The 22,648-nt window shown below is 45.4% G+C and overlaps 1 protein-coding gene across 1 annotated transcript in view; it reads right to left on the bottom strand.

Annotated features, from left to right (window-relative positions):
• DYNC1I1 (dynein cytoplasmic 1 intermediate chain 1) overlaps positions 1-22,648 on the bottom strand; it is a 693,069-nt gene that overhangs the window by 632,442 nt on the left and 37,979 nt on the right. Inside the window, exon 3 of the mRNA XM_029588927.1 lies at positions 21,675-21,789. Within this exon, the coding sequence (XP_029444787.1) occupies positions 21,675-21,789 (115 nt within the window). The remainder of the gene's footprint in view (positions 1-21,674; positions 21,790-22,648) is intronic.

Below are 22,648 nucleotides of genomic sequence, written 5' to 3'. Positions count from 1 at the left end.
AGCAGCGTCAGACAAATCAAAATCAGCGGAAGCAAAACAAAAAAAAACAAAACAGGGATTAAATGAGAAAAGGAAAGTTACATGGTAAAAGCAAAAAAAGGGAAAGGACAGGAAAGAAAAGAAAAGGAAGAAAACCATGTGATTTTTTTTAAGATTACTGAAACGGAAATTAAAGATGAATTTAGACAGGACTGATAGTCAACCCTGGCAACAGGTAAAACAAAAAGTCTTTAAGGTCTGAAAAACAAAATGTCCTTTCATTGTTATTGAAGGATATTACACAAGAACTTTCTAAAACTATCATCTTTCATTAAGCAGGTAAACTATTGTTTTCATTATCAATAAATATATTGTTAAAAAAACAATATGCAGGGCAAATATTTTCCTGATCTTAAGCTCTTTAGTTATAGCCCAGAGGGAGGCAACCCTGGTCCTGGAGTGCCACAAACAGGTCTAGTTTTCAGGACATATTCAATGATAAATTTATGCTGTAATCATTATGTTTTATTTTCTCTCTCATTTAGTGTACTGTATTTTATTTCATAAGAACATAAGAACATAAGAAAATGCCATACTGGGTCAGACCAAGGGTCCATCAAGCCCAGCATCCTGTTTCCAACAGTGACCAATCCAGGCCATAAGAACCTGGCAAGTACCCATATTATTTTACTTTTCTATACTAAATATGCATTGCTTATGTCTGTGTTACATTTTACTTTTATGTATTTTGTATTATGATTTTAATTGTAAACTGTTTTGCTGTAATGTTTTATGGAAAATGGGTATGCTAATTTTATAAACATAGACAAACATGAGGTATATTTGCATATAATGGAGGTGGTGTATGCAAATATAATGGAGGTGGTGTATGCAAATATACCTCATACATATTCATACATTTAGTGGATATCCTGAAAACCAGACCTGTTTCGGCACTCCAGCACTAGAGTTACCTACTCCTGTTAAAGCCTATAGATCAGGGGTTCTCAACCCAGTCCTCAGGACACACAGCCAGTCGGATTTTCAGGATATCCACAATGAATATGCATGAGATAGGTCTGAATACAATGGAGGTAGTACACATAGATCTCTCACATTCATATTCATTGTGGATATCCTGAAAACTTGCCAGGCTGTTGGAAGGACAAAGTTGAAAACCATTGCTATAGACTGGATGAACATCGTGCTGCATGTCAAAGAGAATAAGCTGAGCCAATCCTGGTTTTACACCATTGTATCCATGGAGATGCAGAAAACATAATTGGGAAATATCTCTGTACATACAAGAAGCAAAATTAAGGCTGACTCAGCATGTCTCTCTTCATATGGAGTTATATAGTCACCCTAATTTTAATGTTTCTACAGTAGTCAAACAAGCTCCTAGCAACAGATTATTTATGATCTGTCACCAGGTCTAGCATATGAAACAGAACCAGTCCTGATAAATTTGGGGGCAATATTCTACTGGAGTCTTATAGTCCTGACTGTTTCAGGTATCAGGTCTACTGGTAACAAATGGTAAAACAAACTCCCATCCTGCAGGTGCATTAGTGTTCAACAAATGTAACAAATCAAATTAATTTAAAATTTCATCTTTTCCTTCCTCTCTTTCGGGTCGATGTAGTAAGCCATAGAAAACCAGCCATGGGTTTTTGCATGGGTTTTCCCATGCTAGCCATAGTGTGTATGTAGTTATGTGTTTAGCGCCGAAAAAATAAATGGCTGGTTTAGTGTGGGTGCATGCTTTTTCAGTTTAGTGTGCTTTTTTTACATGTAGTCTATTTGCATATCATTAGCTTGCTGCAACCTGTGGGGACTCCCAGGTTTAGCGTATGAGTAAAATAAAACCCGAGCTAAAATCTAACTCTGATTTTAGTACAGGTTTTATTACATTGACAAGGCTCTGAGAACTATAGAGAAACCTCAGTTCCTAAACTGGACTTGGTGATCCTACAGCCAGTCAGGATATATATCCACAGTGAATATGTATGAGAGACATGCGCATTTATATCTCATGCAGGGGTGGTTCTATAATTAGGCATGGTGAGGCAGCCACCTCAGACATCAAAATTTTGAAGTGGCAAAAAGTGCCCCCTAAAACATCCAGTGGCCGCCTCACCTTGCCACCAGATACATATTTAGCAGCTTGTTGACAAGGTTCCCACCATCGCTGGCAGCCGTAACAGAAGGAGGCTCCGCATGCTCCTAATGGAGCTCAACCCGCCTGTGGCCTAAGAACAGAGGAGGTCCAGCGGGCCATTGGCTGTCAAAGAACACAAGTGGCCCAGTGGGCTGCTGGCAGAGCCCAACCCAACAGGGGCCAAAGGACAAAAATGGGCCAGCAAGCTGCTGGAGGAGCCCAACCTGCTGGCAGCTGGAAAAGAAGAGGAAGCTAAGCGGGCTGCTGGCAGGTTAGACATTGACAGTTGCCAAAGAACAAAAGTGGCCCAGAGGGCAGCCAGTGCAGCCAAGCCCACTGGCGGCTGAAAAAAGGCGGAGGTCCAGTGGGCTACCAGCAGAGCCCAAAATGCCAGTGGCTTAAAAAGAAGAGGCCCCACCGACAGCTGAAGAAGAAAGAGTCAGCAGTTGCCAGCAGCCAAAAATAAAGGGAGAGAGAGCACGTGTGGGTGAAGTAAAGGGAGGGGGAAGAGAGTGTGTATGTATGTTTGTGAGAGAGCATATGCATGGGTGTGTATGAGACAAAGCATGTGCATGTGGATGAGAGTGTTATGCACTCCTCTCCAGAGGGGAGGAGTTAGCAATCTGCTGTCACTCACCCCGCCAGAAGGGCGGAGTTAGCAAACTGTTCTGCTTTTCTCTTGAAAGGAGGAGGAGTAGCAATCTGGCATGATCTGCTCCTCCAGAAGGGAGGAGCTGGCTATCTGTAGTGCTGACCCCGCCAGGAGGGCAGAGTTAGTAGGCTGCAGCGAACTGCTGTTAGATGCTCCTGTAAGGAAAGGAGGAAGCAAGCTGTTATGGACCAACTCCCCAGGGAAGAGGAGATGGCAATCTGTTCTATGATACTCTTCTGAGGAGAGGAGCTAACAATAGGATATTGTACTTTGCTACTGAGATAGCAATCTATCATGCCTCTGCTACGGAGTAGCAATCTGTTATATATAGGCTGCTGGCAAGTCCCATAGAAAGAGAAGATAGCTATCTATATAATACTTCCATGAGCGGTGTTAGTGGTCTGTAGTGGTTGGCTCCCACAGAGTGATAGTGGTGTAAGGAATGACCTCTAGGAGGAAATGGTGAATCCCTGGGCCGATGGCAGATGACAGCGCCCTCAGGAGGAGATCCTGAGAGGAACCACCGGCTAGGCTAGAATATGAAGTAAACACAAATAGTTCTTTATTAAGCTGGAAGCTGAACCACCAGAGATGGCAGTAGTGAGTCGAGGTGTCCGGTAGGGCTGAAGTCCTTCTGATACTGGAATGTAATCTCTGAGTCGCTGAGCTGAAGAGAGAGACTAGAAGGAGTGAGTAGACAGGGTATACTGGATACAAGATGGTACACTCACAATAGTAGATGTCTGCAATGGTCTCTTATGCCACAGAGAGTCTTCAGTACATTCAGGAACAGGAGCCGTAAGTGAGCCCTGATTCCTCTAAACAGTCTGTAATAAGAACTCACAATAGCTGTATATGAAATGGCTTCTAGAGTAGAAGAGAGTCTGTAAAGGATTCTAGGAACATGGGCCCTCATGGAGCGAGTACCGGTTCCTATCTGCAATCTTGCCAATGTAACTCTCGATCTCTGTACCTGCGATAGCGTCTTGGAGGAAGGGAGTCTTCAGAGCTATAGGAATGTAGGCCCTCGTGGAGCGAGTACCGATTCCTACGTACAATAGAACTCACTGTGTTCACGTCCGCGATCGCTTCCAGGCAATGAGGAGTCTTCTGAGTATTCCGGCAATCTGAAATCAAGAAGAGAGAGCAGAGCCCCCGTGGAGCGGGTACTCCTGATAAGTTTGAAAAGGCCGAGCAGTGGGGACGGATTCCCCGGCTGACTCGGATCATTGTTGCAAGTATCATGGACTGCCGAAGCAAGTCTCATTGGAGTTCCTTGCTAACTCATTAGAGGTTAGCAAACAAAGACCTTTTAAAGTGGAAATGGATGACGTCACTATGGGGGGACGCCTCCGAGGTTCGCGCCCTTGCTGGTACAAAGTCTGCAGCGCACACCCTTACGTCATCAGGAACATGGCAGATCCGTAGCGTCAAGCCAGCCTGGGGACACCGGGACCAAGAGGCAGGGAGAAGCCGCGGCTGCAACTGTTCGTCAGAGCTGAAGGGAGTCACTTCCAAGGTAGAGAGGGTGGAGCGAGGGGTGAGAAAAGGCATGCACGCAACAGTACCCCCCTTCAAAGGGCAATCTCCTCTTCGGATACCAGGTTAAGTACCAGAGATGCGTGAGGTGGAACTGATGAGCATCTCTTATCCAATAGGTCTAAGGATCCCAAAGATGGTTTTGGGGTCGAAGCCTTTTCAGGCAAGCAAAGTTCAGTCTCTGTTCAAACATCCAAGGTCTCAAAGTCTTGAGTTTAAGTTCGTATAACACAGACAGATGTAGATTTGAAGAATCTAGTAAAATGAATAATGACGTCAGCAGCAGTGAGAGGGCTGCTGTAGACATCACTGAGGTTTCAGTGGAAGTGGTGATGTTGAAATTGGTCCAATATCCACTTCTGATGTAGCTCTTCCACAGGATGCTGGAAGAGAGATGTTGATAATACCAGCAAAACGAACAGGCTGATGGATGGATAAATCGTCATCCTCGGAATCAAACAGTGCTATAAACCCCCAGCACGACTTCCGAATGATCCAACGAAGTTGATGAGTTGAAACATCTTCTTCTTTCCTCGGAATCAACCAGTGCCATAGGTAATGGGCACGACTTCCGAGTAATCCTTGATGAATAAAGATAACTTCTTCTTCGGAATCAAACAGTGCTGTAACCCCAGCACGACTTCCAAGTAGGCCAATCGCAATACTGGTAGCTAGCGATGTCTTCTTTCTTCAGAATCAGCAGTGCTGTAAACCTCCAGCACGACCTCCAAGTGGACCAACACAAATTGAGAGGTAGAGATGACTTCTACTTCAGAATCAACAGGGCAGTAGTCCTTCAGCATGGCTTCCAAGTAGGTAGAATGCAGTAATATTCTCAAGTTGTAATCCAAAAAGACATGGTAGATGAAGAGTGCCACCTAACTATGGCATGCATAGCAACCACAATGACAACAGCAGAATTTGAAAACTGCTGGTGATGTTGATAAGATCCTCAAAAGAAGTGGTGGTGAAAAGAATCGTCCAAGGCCCACTTCATGGTGTGATACAATATTGGATCTTCAAATTTATCACATGGACTCCTCAGGTATTCCACAAAACATCTGAGATGGTAATTGACACTTGCCCCTGAGTCCTTCAGGGCAGAGGTTCGAACCGTCACTCGTTCAGGGTTCATCGAGACTGGAAGAGAGAGTGGAGGAGATATTGCTGTATAGCCCAAGAACAGTCCTCCCGTGGGACTCAGGCTTGTCCATTTTCTGGACGACTAGGGCAGACAGAAACATCATGGCCTGGCTGACTACAGTACATGCACAGGCCGTTCTTCCTTCTATATCTTCTTTCTTTAGACGTCAAGTGACCACAACCAGATTCCTTCGGTTCCTTCTTCTCTACAGCAGGAGGTGCTGTTCCCCTTGTTAGTGCAGGAGCACTGGTTGATTTTAACCCAGATAACACCCTAGGCCGGAGTTCCTTCACTTGTCTAGGAGCCGCCAGTCAATCCGAATGGTTAAGGATATCAACTCTTCCAGCAAGTCAGGTGTCTGACGAGCAGCCAACTCATCCTTTAGGCGAGTATATAGGCCTCTGCAAAAGAGTGTCTTCAGACATCTGGGGTCCCAGTGCAACTCTGCTGCTAGAGTTTTAAATTCAATGGCAAATTCCGCCAGGGATCTGTTGCCTTGCTTTAAGTCCACAAAGCAAACCCAGCAACAGACATACGAGCAGGGTCATCAAATACGGATTTAAACAAGTCCATAAATCCTTTTATGTCCTGCAAGATAGGGTCCTTGTGTTTCCACAAGGTAGAAGCCCACGACAAGGCTCTCCCATCCAAATAAGACAGATTATAGCTGGTCTTGGAGAGACTTGTGGGAAACATTGAAGGTTGTAGAGTGAAGTGTAAGCTGCACTGGTTCAGGAAGCCTCGAGTATTCTGGAATTCTCCGGAGAATCAAACGGGCGCCGCCAGTGGAATAGCTGATTTTAAAGTTATCTCTGGTAACTGGTTTTCTTGTATAGAAGCTGTGCTTTGTGCCTTCTGTGTATGAAGCTGGTGAAAGGCTGCAGTAAGTTTCTCCAGGGTTTCTTGCTGTTCTGAAAGGTGTTGAGCCACGCCCGGTATAGCCTGCAATGCAGAAAGGTGAGCCGGGTCCATGGGCTACAAACATCCAATACCTTGAGCTGAATCCCCAGGAGTACTGCTTCTCCAATTCTTCTTCTGAAAGCTGGCTTCAAATTTAGGATTCTCCAATTCTTCTCTTGAAAGCTGAATTCACTGGAGTTAAATGTGTTCCATATATTTCCATATATTTTCAACCGGATTCACTGGAGTTAAATGTGTTCCATATATTTTCAGCCGGATTCACTGGAGTTAGTGTTTTAGATATTTTCAGCCGGATTCACTGGAGTTAGTGTTTCAAATATTTTCAGCCGGATTCACTGGAGTTAGCAATCTGTTACGCTCTCCTCCTCCAGAGGGGAGGAGTTAGCAATCTACTGTCACTCACCCCACCAGGAGGGCGGAGTTAGCAAACTGTTCTGCTTTTCTCTTGAAAGGAGGACGAGTAGCAATCTGTCATGATCTGCTCCTCTCCAGAAGGGAGAAGCTGGCTATCTGTAGTGCTGACCACACCAGGAGGGCAGTTAGTACGCTGTAGAGAACTGCTGTTAGATGCTCCTGTAAGGAAAGGAGGTAGCAAGCTGTTATAGACCAACTCCCCAGGGAAGAGGAGTTGGCAATCTGTTCTATGATACTCTTCAGAGGAGAGGAGCTAACAATAGGATATTGTACTTTGCTACTGAGATAGCAATCTATCATGCCTCTGCTACGGAGTAGCAATCTGTTATATATAGGCTGCTGGCAAGTCCCATAGAAAGAGAAGGTAGCTATCTATATAATACTTCCGTGAGCGGTGTTAGTGGTCCGTAGTGGTTGGCTCCCACAGAGTGATAGTGTAAGGAATGACCACTAGAAGGAAATGGTGAATCCTTGGGCCGATGGCCGATGTCAGCGCCCTCAGGAGGAGATCCTGAGAGGAACCACCGGCTAGGCTACAATATGAAGTAACCACATTGGTCAAATATATATCTCCCCCCTCCCCCGATTTACGATTTTTTGATGATAAATCAGGGGAATTGCTATTGTATCGCGGTTCTAACGATTTTTGACGATTTAAAATATATCTGACGATTGTTTTAAATCGTCAAAAAACGATTCACATCCCTAACATACATTACATTCCCTAAATTACCATTCATCCCTCTAAACAATACATGATGAATATACATTGAAACCTCCTGATAACCCCATATGTATAATCTCAACTAAATTGACCTCCTTCCTATTTCATACTTCACATTTGACGCAATTGAGCACCAATATATTGACCTTCATAATAGGTATCATAGTTTGGTAATTAAACCATAGTAACTCAACCTTATATATAATCATTGGTCAGTCCATATTTTTTAAGATTTTTTTGTGCATAAATAATCCTCGTGAAAAATACATCACATAACCATAAAAATTCTTCTTAAATTTTCTTCTCAATCTTGATAGTAAGAACTATACTTATCTCATTATGATGCGTGAATTCTGTTACATTGCGCTTTATGGACAATATAAATTGTGGTGTACCATCAACAATATTTATTGATTGTAGACGCAGACATATAGCCCTTGATGAAGGACATGATTAATTCCGAAACACAGTACGGTGTCGGGCAAGAATTGAGCGGACTACAAGCGAGCTTGCGTTGATTATGAATTGAGGCATATGAAATAAGAGTATAATTCGGTGGATTTCGAACTTAAGAATTCACGCATCATAATGAGATAAGTGTAGTTCTTACTATCAAGATTGAGAAGAAAATTTAAGAAGAATCTTTATGGTTATGTGATGTATTTTTCACGAGGATTATTTATGCACAAAAAAATCTTTAAAAATATGGACTGACCAATGATTATATATAAGGTTGAGTTACTATGGTTTAATTACCAAACTATGATACCTATTATGAAGGTCAATATAATGGTGCTCAATTGCGTCAAATGTGAAGTATGAAATAGGAAGGAGGTCAATTTAGTTGAGATTGTATTTTCCATGACCTGTTCCGAACTGGAATTGATCGTTGTTAAGCATCCTAGTTGAGGAACCCCATATGTATAACATACATTAAATACTGTTTTTTAACACAACTTAAACATTCCCACCCAATTACATATTTTCAAATCCACTCAATTATTTGTGTTGGCTTATTTATCACAGAGTTTTTCTCAATACTAGACTTTTTCAATACTCAATTTTGCTCTTCACATGATATTCTCTCAACTCTCCTTTCACTCGATGTTCTTTCAATTGTTCTCCCTCTTTCAATTATTATGGCTATTATTCTATTCATCAGCTGTTTTCAAATATTCTTTTTGTTAGTATGTTTTTACTATTATGCTTAATGTTCTGAATTCCTTTTTATTGTTTTGTGGAATGACTTTTCTATTTTTCCATTGTTGCTCTGTATACAGTCTGGCTTATTGAGGTTTCCAGTTCGTTTCTGTTTATGGTATCTTTATTCTGTATTTGGTGAGGGTCTGTCTGGATTCTGCATGGGTGACTGAGGTGAAATATTCTGCTAGTGTGTAGTTTCTGTGTAAGGATCTATAGCAAGCTGGCTTGTTCTGTTTTCCTAATAGGAGCTGTATTGGTGTTTATGCCTGGTGTAATATTTGCAGTGTTGCCTTTTCATAGGTAGGGTTTTTATTATTTGAGGGCTAGCAGTTAGTGCTCTTTTAGTATGGGAGGTTTACTATATTGTAATTATAACTCAGTGGGCTTTCTGAGGGCAAAGCCCACATCCAACTTGCATAGATATAGGGCTAATACCATATGCATTCTAAGTGTGTTTTTTGCAGAGCTGTGATATTTTCTGATACTTTTTCCCTCAGAAGACAATACTCTCAATGTCCTTTTTCATGTAAAATTGATTATTATAAATGCAGAGTTTTTAATTGTGTTTGATGAAGGCAGGGGCATACAGGCACAAGGCTGTAAAGTTTTCCTGGTGTGCCTAATGCCCTTGCACTGGTGCAGAGAGAATGTGCCACACAAAGACCCCCTCTATTCACTCATCTCCCACTTCTCCAGGGAAAATGCAGGGTAAACGGTGAGAAGCAGGTCCTGGAGGTATGGCAGGGTTGCCAGCTTTCTAAATACATTATCACTGTCACTCTATTTGCCACTCCTCTGGGAACTCTGACCCCTGCTTTTCCTTTCACAGCATTTAAGATCACCAAAAGGACCAGATTACAAAGAGACCCCCCCCCCTTGCCCCTTTTGATGATTTGACCTGTACCTTGCCATGAGGGAGTGTGTGTGTGTGCAGGCCTGGTGCTAGCTTCTGTGCCGCCCTGTGCATAGAGTCCCTGCCGCCGCCCATTTCCTAACCTGACCACGGCACACTTTTTTTTTTTTTTTTTTACATTCTCGTCCTTTTTGTTCCTCTTATTTAATATCGCCACGATATTAAGTCAGAGGAAGTATAGAAAAGCAGTATTTTCCGCTTTTCTGTACACTTTTTGAGCTGCTCAGAAATTAACGTCTGCTTTCGGCAGGCGTTAATTTCTGAGGGTAAAAAGGTTTTCCGGCCGCAGGCCCACGTGGCCGGGTCCACTCACCGTGAGGAGCCAAAGGCTCACTCCTGCCCTGTCCTTCGCCAGCCCCTGTCGCCGATTCCTGCCACCACAGCCTGCCTCAAACCACGCTGCGTCTCCCACCGCCGCCGCCACTCTCCATGGTCTCCGCAGGTGCGCGCACGCGACACTGCCTATTATTTAAAGGGCCAGCAGCGGGAGAGTTCCCCGTGGCCCGGGAAGATGATGTCAGGCAAGGCAGGTATAAATACCCTGCCTTTCCATTTCCCCCTTGCTTCAGCAACAGGTCCTGCTCCCTTGTGAGTGTGTGTTGCGCTGTGTTCCTGCTGTGGTCCTTTCTGGCTCTTTGTGCTGTGTTCCTGCTCCTTTCCATATCCTGCTTCCGCCCCCTGCTTCGTTCCAGCTCCTCGTTCCCTCGGCTTGCTCTTCTGGTTCCTGACTCAGCTCGTCCCTGGATTTTACTTCGTCTGCTGCCGACCTGACCTCCTGCCTGCCTACCGTCTCTTCGCTTTAGTCGCCTGCCCCAACTTCTTGCCTGTTCTTGGATTCCCTTGCCTGCTGCCGGCCCCGACCACTGGTATGTCAGACTTTGCTTCTGCCTTCTGTCTTCGTGAGATTGTCTTCGTCTGGAGACCTGCGCCTAAGACCTGCCGGCCCCAGTACCCAAGGGCTCAACCTGCGGGGAATGTTGGCTGGTATAGTTGAAGATCCAGTTAGGTCTCCACTTCGCCTGCATCCGCCTCCCAATGACAAGGGCCTATAGGGGGAGTTCCCCTATAGGTGTTCCCAACTTCATCTTGACTCAGGGGTCGCTCGCTCGCAAGTTTATAAAATCTACCCCAAAACCTTTAGCAAATAGGCCCCTTAGGAGGTCATTCTTTAAAACGCAATGTGGCCTTACTGTGTGCGATAACTCCCTAATGAACGCGATAGCGACTGCATTGCGACGTTAACATTTAAATGAGGGAAAGGGGAGGGGTTGGGGTGGGGTTAGGAAAAAAATGTTTTCCAGTACCGCTGAGGGCGATACTGTTTTAGAGATTATGGCCGGCAGTAGCACCGGAAATAACACCACCTTTTACGCCCCGCCCCTTTTTTCTTTGCGGCTCATCATTGCGCTATTTTTACAGCTCTGTTTACAGCAGAATGTTGAATCTAGGCCTTTGTTTGTTTTTGACCTGATGAAGAGAGTGCTAGTTACTGAACGCTGGTCAAGAAATGTATTGTTAGTCCAATACAAAGGTATAGCCTTTCTTTTTTTAATCTATTGATCTTCATTTCTGCATTCTATAAAAGCTACAATTGTTTGGTTTGATGGGAAATGTTTAAGAAATCTGAACAGAAGGTGCCATAGAGAGTAAAAACCCCAATCTCTCTAGAAACAGGAGATCCTGTCCTTTCTGCAAGAAGCAAGCCAATGTTTTTCATATGACTTGACTGTTTTATTCAAGAATCGAGTGAAATGTTTGTATTGTGATTGTACAGTACTAAATCCAATCTACAGTCAATCAGGTTTCCTGAGTTTTAGTGAAATTTAGTTTTTACACTCCCTCTGCTAGAACTGCAGCCCACAGCCCTCCTCGGTAGCTCAGAGCCTAGGATAGGGCTGTACCCCCTTCTCTCTTTCCCAGCTCTACATCTCCTGGATAAATAACAGTATTATAACATTTAACGTGTTAATGCTAAAAGCATAGGGGTGACAGTAGCATGATTCCAAAATCCTTAGAGGTGAGTTTTAAAAGTCGGGCATGCACCAAAATCGGGACATATGTGTGCATGTAATATGAAACTGCCGCGTCTCTGGGCTCGCACCGCATATGTATACATGTGGGCCCACACACCCATTTGAAAGTTACCATCTCTGGCAGCAAAACTCTCACCCACTAAACTTCTCCAAGCCTTACAGATTTATACTTGCTTAGGCCTGGCCATGATAGATGCAAGGCCAGATAGAGCCAGATAGAGTTGCCAAGTCAACCGAGTTGCTTCTCTGAACGGTTGATCTCTGTGGACAGCAGGATAATTAGTCACAGAAGTGGGTGACACCATTCGACAGTGCTGACACAGTTTCTACAGCTGCCTGGAAAAGCTTAGAAAGCTTTTTTGGATATATGTGGGGCTCCCCTTACAGCCATTGTCCCATGGCCCTCCTCACTCTTATAAACTTAGCAAAGGTTTCAAATTGAGAAAGTGAGGAAGGTATGTGCAGCTGATTAACCTACTGTCCATGGAATACCTGTTACAGTAAATCAAGAGGCAAGCAGGATGAGCAGTCACGCAAGTGGAACTCCCTTCCCTGCCTTCCAAAAAAAAGGGGAAAACCAAGAACAAGAGCCACCAACAGACATTAAACATATTTTGGAAGGAAAACCTCTATCATATTATATAATGTTTTGTTTGTTAGCTGAACAAAATAAATAAATAAATAAAAATGGGCTGTAGGGTGGATGGAGTTGGGTTCTACCCCTCACAGACACCCTGGAGAACAGATAGGCCAAAGTAATAAGGAATCAGCATCCAAACAATATAGGGAAATACCTACAGTACTTGAATGTAATCCGCTTTGAAATGCTTAAAAAAAGTACAAAAAGCAGAATATGAAAAAAAATCTAAAAAAAAGAAAAGAAAACAAACAATAGAGAGATGCGAATGTGTGGACAGAATTCTACATCACAGCTTTGTAAATTTTTCGAATGGAGGCCAATCTACGATGGGCCAATACTGCAGCCACGGCTCTAAAATTATGAGCCTTGACATGCTCTTCTAAATTTCTTTGTGCATAACAAAAGAAGGTGCAATCTACTATCCAGTTCAACAGTGTTCTTGGTTATAAATGCAACTGGTCAGATGTAGTTTGCAGATAAGGCAGAGCTAGTTCTCAGTTGTACAAATTACAATTTTTATTTATTTTTATTTTATGTATTTATTGAAATTTGGTATGCAACACTCAGTATGGCAGTACTTCAAGGAAAGCAACACTTCACTCATGAACTATCCTCTGTATGCACTCTCAGGTTCTTGCACTGATGGACAATGCTCATGCTTCTGTAGAGAACCCTGTGTTTCTACTAGAAGGAATATACCAACTGTGCAGGTAGAATTATCTTTAGTTATTTATTTATTTATTTATTTAATAACTTTTCTATACCGGCATTAGTAGGAGACATCATGCCGGTTCACATGACAACAAAAGAATGGAAAATACATTATAACAGGGCGGTGGGTGGGGAATATAACAACAACAGAGAAGGCAAGAAGATATAGGTCTGAGCAACTGGTTAACAGAAGCTAGGTAATACAATTCAACAGGTTATAAATTAGAGATGTACTGAATGGGAAGCAGCACCAGTGGAGTATTTACAAAGGATCCGGGACGATCTGGGGGCGAGCATTTGGGGCAGAGGTAGGGAGGGGAGAGGGGCTTAGTCTGGGAAGGCTTGCTGGAACAGCCATGTTTTTAGTTTCTTTTTAAATTTAATTGGGCAGGATTCTAGACGAAGCATCGTGGGCATGGAGTTCCAGTGTGTGGGGCCTGCAATAGTGATAGCTCGTTCCCTGGTTGATGTAAGATGTGCTGTTTTTAAGGACGGGACATGCAGGGTTCCTTTGTGAGCTGTTCTCGTAGGACGATTCAGTGAGACAGCGCTGAATGGTATGTCCAACCAGTGGGAATTGTGAGAGAACAAAGATTTATGTATGGTGGTTAGTGTTTTATAGAGGATTCGAGAGGGGATGGGGAGCCAATGTAGGTCTTTCAGGATAGGAGTGATGTGGTCAGTTTTCCGGGTGTTGGTAATGATTCTGGCTGTTGCATTTTGCAACATTTGGAGGGGTTTGATTGTCACGTAAGGGAGTCCTAGGAATAGAGAATTGCAATAATCGAGTTTAGATAAGAGGGAAGATTGTACAACAGTGCGGAAATCTTGGGGGTGTAACAGGGGTTTAAGTTTTTTTAGCATGTTGAGTTTGTAAAAACCGTCTTTCAGAATGGAGCTCACATATTTTTTCATGTTTAGATGATTGTCTAGGTAGATTCCAAGGTCTCTTACACAGGGTTGATTAGTAGTAGGATTGGAAGAAGGGTTGGAAGGATTGGAAGGAGGGTTGGATGAAGACAGGTGTTTGGGAAAAGGATGAGGAGAGACAAGCAGGAGTTCAGTCTTGTTAGTGTTCAAGGCGAGGTGGAGGTTCGTTAGGAGAGCGTTTATAGGGGTGAGACAGGTTTCCCAGTGCTTCAGAGCATCAGAAAAGGAATTATGGATGGGGATAATGATCTGAATGTCGTCTGCATACAGATAGAATTTAAGTTTGAGCTCGGTTAGGAGGTGGCATAAAGGAGTGAGGTATATGTTAAAGAGGGTGGAAGAGAGGGAGGAGCCTTGTGGGACACCTTGTTGCAAGGGGTGAGAGGTGGAGGTTGCATTGCCGATTTTGACTGAGAATTTTCTATTAGATAGATAGGACTTGAGCCATGCTATGGCCAGTCCGGAGATACCAATGCCTTCTAAGCGTGAAAGGAGGTGATTGTGGCATATGGTATCGAAGGCTGCAGATATGTCCAGGAGGGCAAGGAGGTAGCTGTTGCCCTTATCCATTCCTATAAGGAGGTGGTCAGTGAGGGTGAGCAGGAGGGATTCGGTATTAAGGTGCTTACGGAAACCGAATTGTGCGGCATGAAGGATATTGTGGTTTTCTAAGTAGTCCATAAGCTGTGAGTTGACTACTCTTTCCATTATCTTGGCGATGAGAGGAAGGTTAGATATGGGGCGGAAATTTGCAGGGTCTTTTGGGTCTAGGGAGGGTTTCTTAAGGAGGGGTTTAACCACTGCATGTTTAAGTGTGTCGGGGACAGAGCCAGTAGATAGCGAACAGTTGATGATGTCAGCTATTGCTCTGGAAATAGTGTTAGGGATGGCGAGGAGCATTTTAGGGGGAATGGTGTCGCTCGGGTGTGAGGCAGGTTTGAGTTTTCTGAGTATGGATTCTATTTCCTTAGAGGAAGTATAGTCAAAGACAGAGAGGATGGCAGAGGGGGGAGGAGAGCTCAGGAGGGGGGGGGAGGTAGAGTCGGGGAATCTAGAGAGGAGATTCGTAATTTTATTCTGAAAGAAATGTGCAAGATCGTTGCACTTGGCATCAGCTTCAGAGTCGGGGATGTTGGGTGAGGAGGGCTTAACGAGGTTGGAGACAAATGTAAAGAGAGCTTTGGGATTATACCTGTAGTCATGAATCTTGGCAGCATAAAAATCTCGTTTATGCTTTAGGGTGGAGATCCTGTAATGGTGCAGGGCCGTTTTATAGCTGTCTGCAAGCTGAGGGGTAGGCTCCTTACGCCAAATTCTTTCTTTGCTTCTGAGTTTGTTTTTTAATGTTTTTAGTTCAGTGGTATACCATGGGTTGGAGTGTTTTGAGGCGGTGTTTATAACACGTTTAGAGATAGGACAGAGCTTGTTAGCTATCTCTTCAGTGATGTTGCACCAGGACGAAAGTGCGGAGGCAGGATCAGAGCAGTCTAAGTTGGACAGGGCGTCTGAAAGGGCGGAGGCAAGTTCATCACTAGGGCAGGATTTTCTAGCTATTATAGTGGTGCACCGGGGGTTCTTCTTCACTGAGGATGCGTTGATAGTAAAGTGGCTTTCAATAAGGTAGTGGTCAGACCAGGGGACTGGGGTGCAAGATGGGGAGAAAGAGGACTGGACACTGGAGTTAATGAAAATCAGGTCCAAAGAGTGGCCAGCTTTGTGGGTGGGAGAGGTAATAATTTGCTGGTATCCAATAGCATTGAGTGCATGGAGGAAGGTATCACATGAGGAGGATAAGGCTGCAGAGTCAACATGGAGATTAAAGTCTCCTAGGATGAAGGCTGGGGTGTCGACATTAATGCAGTCGGCGATAAATTCAATGATGGGTGAGGGGTTAGTTTCAAGCAGGGTGGGAGGGGCATATACAAGGCAGATTTGAAGAGCAGGTGATCTGAACAGACCAATTTCCAACTTGTTTGGGGGAGTGATGTGGATCTGTTTGAGGTTGAGATTTTTGTTCGCTGCAAACAGGAGGCCACCACCCCTTTTTTTCTTTCTGGGAATTGAGAATATATCATAAGATAAAATGGGGAGTTGGTTAATATCGACAATATCTGTGTCTTTGAACCAGGTCTCTGTGATGGCACAGATATCTGGTTTGCAGTCAGTTAGAAGGTCATTGAGTATGGGAATCTTCTTTGAGAGGGATTGTGAGTTGAATAGGACTAGAGAGAGAGTGGTCAGGCCTAGGAATTGGGTCAGGGGAGAGGTCAGAATGGGGATAAGGGATTTGCGCTGGGGCGGGGTGATGCGTGTAGATGGGACATATGGTCTAGGGGAGGTATGGATGCGCGGGATGGGGTAGGATTCCATGATGGGGGGGGGGGGGTACAGAAGGATGCTTCGAGGTAATGTCAAACACTGAGAGAGTGCACAGGTGTTACGTGGGAGACGGTATTGGGACACAGGGAGAGGCTATGCAGACTATAATGTGAACATTAGAGAGACAAAGTCATGAATATAACGGTTGTAAGTCACTGCGAGCACAAAGGAGAGCACAAAGGGGCGCACTAAGGGGCCAGCCCCTTAGGTGCGCTCCTTTGGCGCGAGACGCTGGCGCGAGACGCCAGACAACAAAAGTTCTTGATATAGAGAGGGTCTTCCAGGACCGGAAGTGATGTTCGCCGGGGGCCGTCCTCGGGGCGTCTCGGGCCGGGTGCAGGAGGTAGGCCGGAGGCGGATCGCGGCGTGGTCGGGCTCGGACCCCGATGGGTCACCCCGCCGAAAGCGTCGAGCCGGTTGCGTGGGGCCGCGGGACGAGGTCGGGTCGGCGGCGGCTGCGAAAAGGGAGCACCAGAGCCCCTGCAGCTTACTTTAAAGGGTCCTCCAGGACCGGAAGTGATGTTCGCCGGGGGCCGTCCTCGGGGCGTCTCGGGCCGGGTGCAGGAGGTAGGCCGGAGGCGGATCGCGGCGTGGTCGGGCTCGGACCCCGATGGGTCACCCCGCCGAAAGCGTCGAGCCGGTTGCGTGGGGCCGCGGGACGAGGTCGGGTCGGCGGCGGCTGCGAAAAGGGAGCACCAGTTGGTGAACAGCTCCCCCATGTGGGGTTCTGTGTTAATTGCTCCTTACTACCATATAAAGAGAGGGACAGTAACTTTCAAACTAGTGCACAGGCTCGCGTGTGTCAGCCCACACCCAGGGATATGGCTATTTTTTAACTTGTGCATGTATATCTGTGCATGTTCTAAAATAGCCTGGCCATGTGCCCATGTGCATCAAATTTTAAGTGGGCATGCAAATTCCACTTTTACCACATAAATAAGAGGATTTGAAAAGGGTCACGTGCTGATGCTATTCCCAGTTTTACCAGTTTGCCCAGTTAAGGGATAGGTCCTCCAACCCCCCTGGATCAGATTCATGCATGGTCAGCAACAAATTTAACCTCCTACCTGCCCTTAGGTATTAGGACAAAGAGCCACCTTCTCTTTCAAACAGAGTCCTAGCCAGGCAATTCAGCGCCTATGGTAAAGTGAAAAACTGTGCACTCACCCATTACACAACACATGACACCACAAATTGGGAGACTCTGTTAAATGTTTGTACAGCAATGCCCAAGACAAGTGCAAAGATATTAAGCATTCTAGAAAAAACGTACAGCCTTGTATCCACTCCCCATCAGACTTCTTCAAATACAATTAAAAATTATGCATTTATAATAACAGATTTTACATGAAAAAGGACATTCAAAACACAGACTTCTGAGGTAAAAATACCACTTACAATGTGTATATTATATTTACATGCACTGCTGTGGTACCAACCAGAAAACTTTGCAAAAAAGCAAGAGATACTTGGAACCCATATGGTATTAGGCCTACTGTAATGAGTCTTGGGCATGGGCATGGCCCTCAGAGAGCCAGGAGAAAACAGAATTACAATGCAATAAACTTTTTATATCAAAACATTAACTGCCAGCACTCAAACAGCAACAACTCTATTTATGAAAGTTAAAATTGCAAATATTACACCAGGTCTAAAACAGTAATACAACCCCTAATAGGAAAACAGAACAAGCCAAGCTGCTATACATCGAAATTACATACTATTGGAATACCTCACTTCAGCCATGCAAAACACAGATAGACCCTCAAATAACGAATATGAGACCATAAAGTATAAATAGAAATGTACAGACAAAAATTGAAATAGAAATCACAACAAACCAAATTCTATTTGCATTGCAACAATGGAAAAACAGAAGCATTGCTATTCTTCATAAAACAATAACATTTGTAAAACTATACCAATAAAAAGAATACTTCAAAACTAATAAATAGAAAAACATTCAATAATTAAAAACCCACATAATTTTCCAAACATCAATACAATATTTCAAAACAGACATATCAAATAAAACACAATTAAAACTAATAAGGATTTTTAAAAAATTCCAAGTTATCCATACCTGGGAACTTTTGATTTCCAGATGCCCTAAAATTGTCATGGATTAGGAGGCAGAGAGGAAGTGGGGTTGATGAGCACACACTTGCTCGCTCTCTCTCTCTCACACATGCACATGCATTCTAACACACACACACACGCATTTTCTCACTCACTCTCACATATACACATTCTGTCGCTCTCACACACACATACACACATGCTCGCTCTCTCTCTCCCACACACATATGTTTTCTCTCACATATACATTATGGTAGCTACCTCCTATGTGCTATAGGATACACTTCCTGCAATTATTTCTAACTCTCATAGACAGGGCTTTTCTGCATCATGGTTTGTAAATCTCATCTTCCATGAAACCTTTGATCAACTTTGTGTTAGGATTCGTGGGTCCTTGGCCCGAGGTGAGGGTTGTTACCATCTGTGGGGAGGAGCCCCACAGGTCTGAATCATCGGATAGCGAGGTAAGCTGTGGTAGGAGATTCAGTAGTGTAGAGGAATGGAGTATCCTGCATCACAACCACGTGATTGTAGGTGCAGTAAAGGGAGTACTGTGGGGGATCCCGAGGAGCGGGGTGTGAGACAGAGTTCAGGGAGAACCCACAGTATACTTGCTGTACTAAAGACACACGTACCAAAGCAGGGTCCTCTGAGAGAGAGAGAGAGAGAGAGAGAGAGAGTGCTGGGCAGGCCCAGAGGAGCGGGGAGCGCAAGGCAGGAGCTTCTGGAGGTCTGTAGCGGAGAGTGACCTGAGGGGCGGGGCTGCGCAGCAAGAGAAGCTCTGGTGTGGTGAGGTAGGCTAACCCACGGAGCGGGGAAGCCCGGGTGAATCTCTGCAGTAATGACGAAATCAACCCCGAGGAGCAGGGCTGTGCACAATGGAATCTCTGGCAGAAAACGAGGTACTACCCCGAGGAGCGGGAGTGCCGAGTAGAGTCACAGAACAGAGCGGGGAGCGCAGGCACAGTCTCTGTATAGAACAGAGCGCTACCCGAGGAGTGGGAAGCACAGGTACAGTCTCTGTTGTAGAACAAAGGTGCTTCCCTGAGAAGCGGGGAAGTGCAGGTACAGTCTCTGTTTGAAAAACGTATGTGCGGCCCCGAGGAGTGGGGAGGCGCAGGTCCAGACTCCAAGCAGGAGGTGGTTCCAAGGGGTGACCCTGAGGAGCAGGGAGGCCAGTAGACAGGAGCTCTACGAGGCGCAGGGCTAGCCCGAGGATCGGGGGAAGCCAGGAGACAAGTCTCACACAGGAGCGCAGCAGGGCCCCCGAGGAGCAGGTACCCGAGCAGAGTCCAGGAGTCGGAAGAGCCGATACAGGAACCAAGGGTCCAAGGAGCCAGGAGCAGGTATCAGTAGCGAACGAGCTTGTTGCCAAGTCAGCTAGCAAGGGGTGAAGACGGTGCTTAAGAATCCCGGCCTGGCAACATCATCAGCCAGGGACGCCCCTGAGGTTCCCGCCCTTGGGTCTTCAAAGGAGAGGCTGGTGGCGTGTGCCTAGGAAGACCTGGAGTTGGCGTGGGTGGTGGCGGCATCCCGGATGCCGTGAGAAGTCCTGGGAACCCAGAGGAATGCAGTAGTTGCGGCTAGCCTCAGCCATGAGTAGGCCCGGAGAGGAGAGCAGAGCAGTACATGAAGTGAGTTGCACCAGTCGCAGCCATCTGCGACCGATGGTCATTAGGGATGTGAATCGGGCTTCGGACGATTGAAAATATCGTCGATATTTTCAAAATCGTCAGAAATCGGGGGCTCCCCCAAAACGATAGGAAAACCCCACGATATTGATCGTGGGGGTTCCCTTATCGTTTTGGGGGAGGGCGGGAAAAATGGCACACAAAAATAACCCCTAAACCCACCCCGACCATTTAAAAGTAACCCCTTAGCTTCCCCCACCCTCCCGACCCCCCCAAAACCTTTTTACAGGTACCTGCTGGTCCAATGGGGGTCCTGGGAGTGATCTCCCGCGATCTCCCGCTCCTGGGCCGTCCTCCCGCTCCCGGGCCGTTGGCTGTCACTAATCAAAATGGCGCCGATGGCCCTTTGCCCTTACCATGCGACAGGGTATCCGTGCCATTGGCCGGATCTTGTCACATGGTAGGAGCACTGGATGGCCAGCACCATCTTGTGCTCCTACCATGTGACAGGGGCTGACCAATGGCACCGGTAGCCCCTGTGACATAGTAAGGGCAAAGGCTATCGGCGCCATTTTGAATACTGGCAGCCGACGGTCTGAGTGCAGGAGGTCGCTCCCGGACCCCTGCTGGACTTTTGGCAAGTCTTGTGGGGGTCAGGAGAGTCCCCCAAGACTTGCCAAAAGCCCCTGGTGGTCCAGCGGGGGTCCAGGAGCGATCTCCTGCACTCGGGCCATCGGCTGCTAGTAATCAAAATGGCGCCGATAGCCTTTGCCCTGACTATGTCACAGGGGCTACCGGTGCCATTGGTCAGCCCCTGTCACATGGTAGGAGCACAAGATGACGCCGGCAATCCAGTGCTCCTACCATGTGACAGGATCCGGCCAATGGCACAGATACCCTGTCGCATGGTAAAGGCAAAGGGCCATTGGCGCCATTTTAATTAGTGACAGCCGACGGCCCGGGAGCGGGAGGACGGCCCGGAGCGGGAGATCACTCCCAGAACCCCCACTGGACCACCAGGTACAAGTAAAAAGTTTTTGGGGGGTCGGGAGGGTGGGGGAAGCTAAGGGGTTACTTTTAAAGGGTCGGGGTGGGTTTTTTGTTTATCGGCTGGGGCGCAGCCGATAAACAAAACGCGATCGGGCCCGATGGAAAAAACCCCACATGTGAATCGGAACCGGAATCCGAACCGATTCCGGTTCCGATTCACATCTCTAACGGTCATAACACTTTGTTAAAATTAATCACCTTTGAAAACAGCTAAAAATATTAACTACCCATTTTCTATGAAAAATAGCTCATGCCAGGTAGTACATTCTTGAAATCTGCACACATGTCTCAAATGTTTAAAGAATTCAAGCCTTAAGTCTCTTGTCTTTGAGTGCACCATATTTTAACTATTATGATTTCACAATCTCTAATATGTTATGCCATATATAGATCTAATATCTGAAGTGGGAGTACTGTGAAGATTTAATTTTTACAAGTATTCATCTTCGGTCCTGGATCGGAGACAAATATTTTGATAGTAAACAGGAAAAGCATGGCCTATAATTAATCCTGCATGCTGTCATGGTCACAATATTGTATGAAAGTATTTAGGAAATTAATATTCAAATACCTAGAGGAGGCTCTGGTGAAATGCCGATGCTCTGCAGTAATGCTTCTGTCTCCCTTCGCTTGCGGTCTAAATCAGAATCCTCTTGGATAGGCTCTTTATTTTGCTGCAGCTCGGCCTGTATAGATGAAATAAACAGTTTAAATGCCTACAGATTAAATGTACATGTTCCCTCTTTCAAGCCTGCACACATTTTGATGGTCCCAGTTATGAGTAAATAGGCTTTTGCATAGTTCCCATCAGAAAAAGAAACATTGCGTAACTTGAGGATCACTGAAAATGAAACTATCTCCAACACTTACCAAGTCCCCTAATGCTCTTCAGAAAATTCAAATAACTCAAATATGCATTTAGCTAAAGAAAGCACGAAATGTCTGCAGATTTAAGTTAAAATGAGTTGGATGTTGGTTTGGTAACCTTTGTACGGAGATACATAAGCTGCATCTTATGTGTTTTTCAGACAAAAACAATGAGGTCAGCATTCAGAAGTTTTGGCTGGATAACTTCATGACTTATGTAGACAAACCCAAGGTTTTCAATTTCCTGCCCCTTGCAGTGGATGTGTTTTAGCCAGATAAGTCAATAACTGAAACCTGTCCCAGGGTTTAGGACAGGAGTCTTAACCCCCAGACTAGCTGGGGATATGAAGCAAGGGAAAGCAGCAGAGAAAGACTGCTTCAGGTAGCCCCAAGGCCACACCTTTAGGTATCAGGGATTGGCTGGGGCTCAATCAAAACGGGTTGCAAAGGAACAGGAAGTGTTACGTTCTGTGTGTAAAGTTAGGCAGTGGGCCCTTGGGTTGTGGAAGAGATAACTCCACCCACAGGGAGGAGCCCTGTGAGGACTCACCGCGACAGGCGGGATCTTAGCAATGATTGACAACAGAGGCAGTAGCTAAAAGGAAGATGAGACAGGTAAGATGGCTCTCTGAGGAGCGGATAGTCCTAGGTGAAACAAGGCCCCCGAGGAGCGGGGAT

Source organism: Rhinatrema bivittatum, chromosome 2, assembly GCF_901001135.1.
Source record: "Rhinatrema bivittatum chromosome 2, aRhiBiv1.1, whole genome shotgun sequence".
NCBI classification, from domain to species: Eukaryota; Metazoa; Chordata; class Amphibia; order Gymnophiona; family Rhinatrematidae; genus Rhinatrema; species Rhinatrema bivittatum.
The sequence above is the reverse complement of the archived record's forward strand: the minus strand, read 5'-3'. Positions and strand labels throughout refer to the sequence as shown.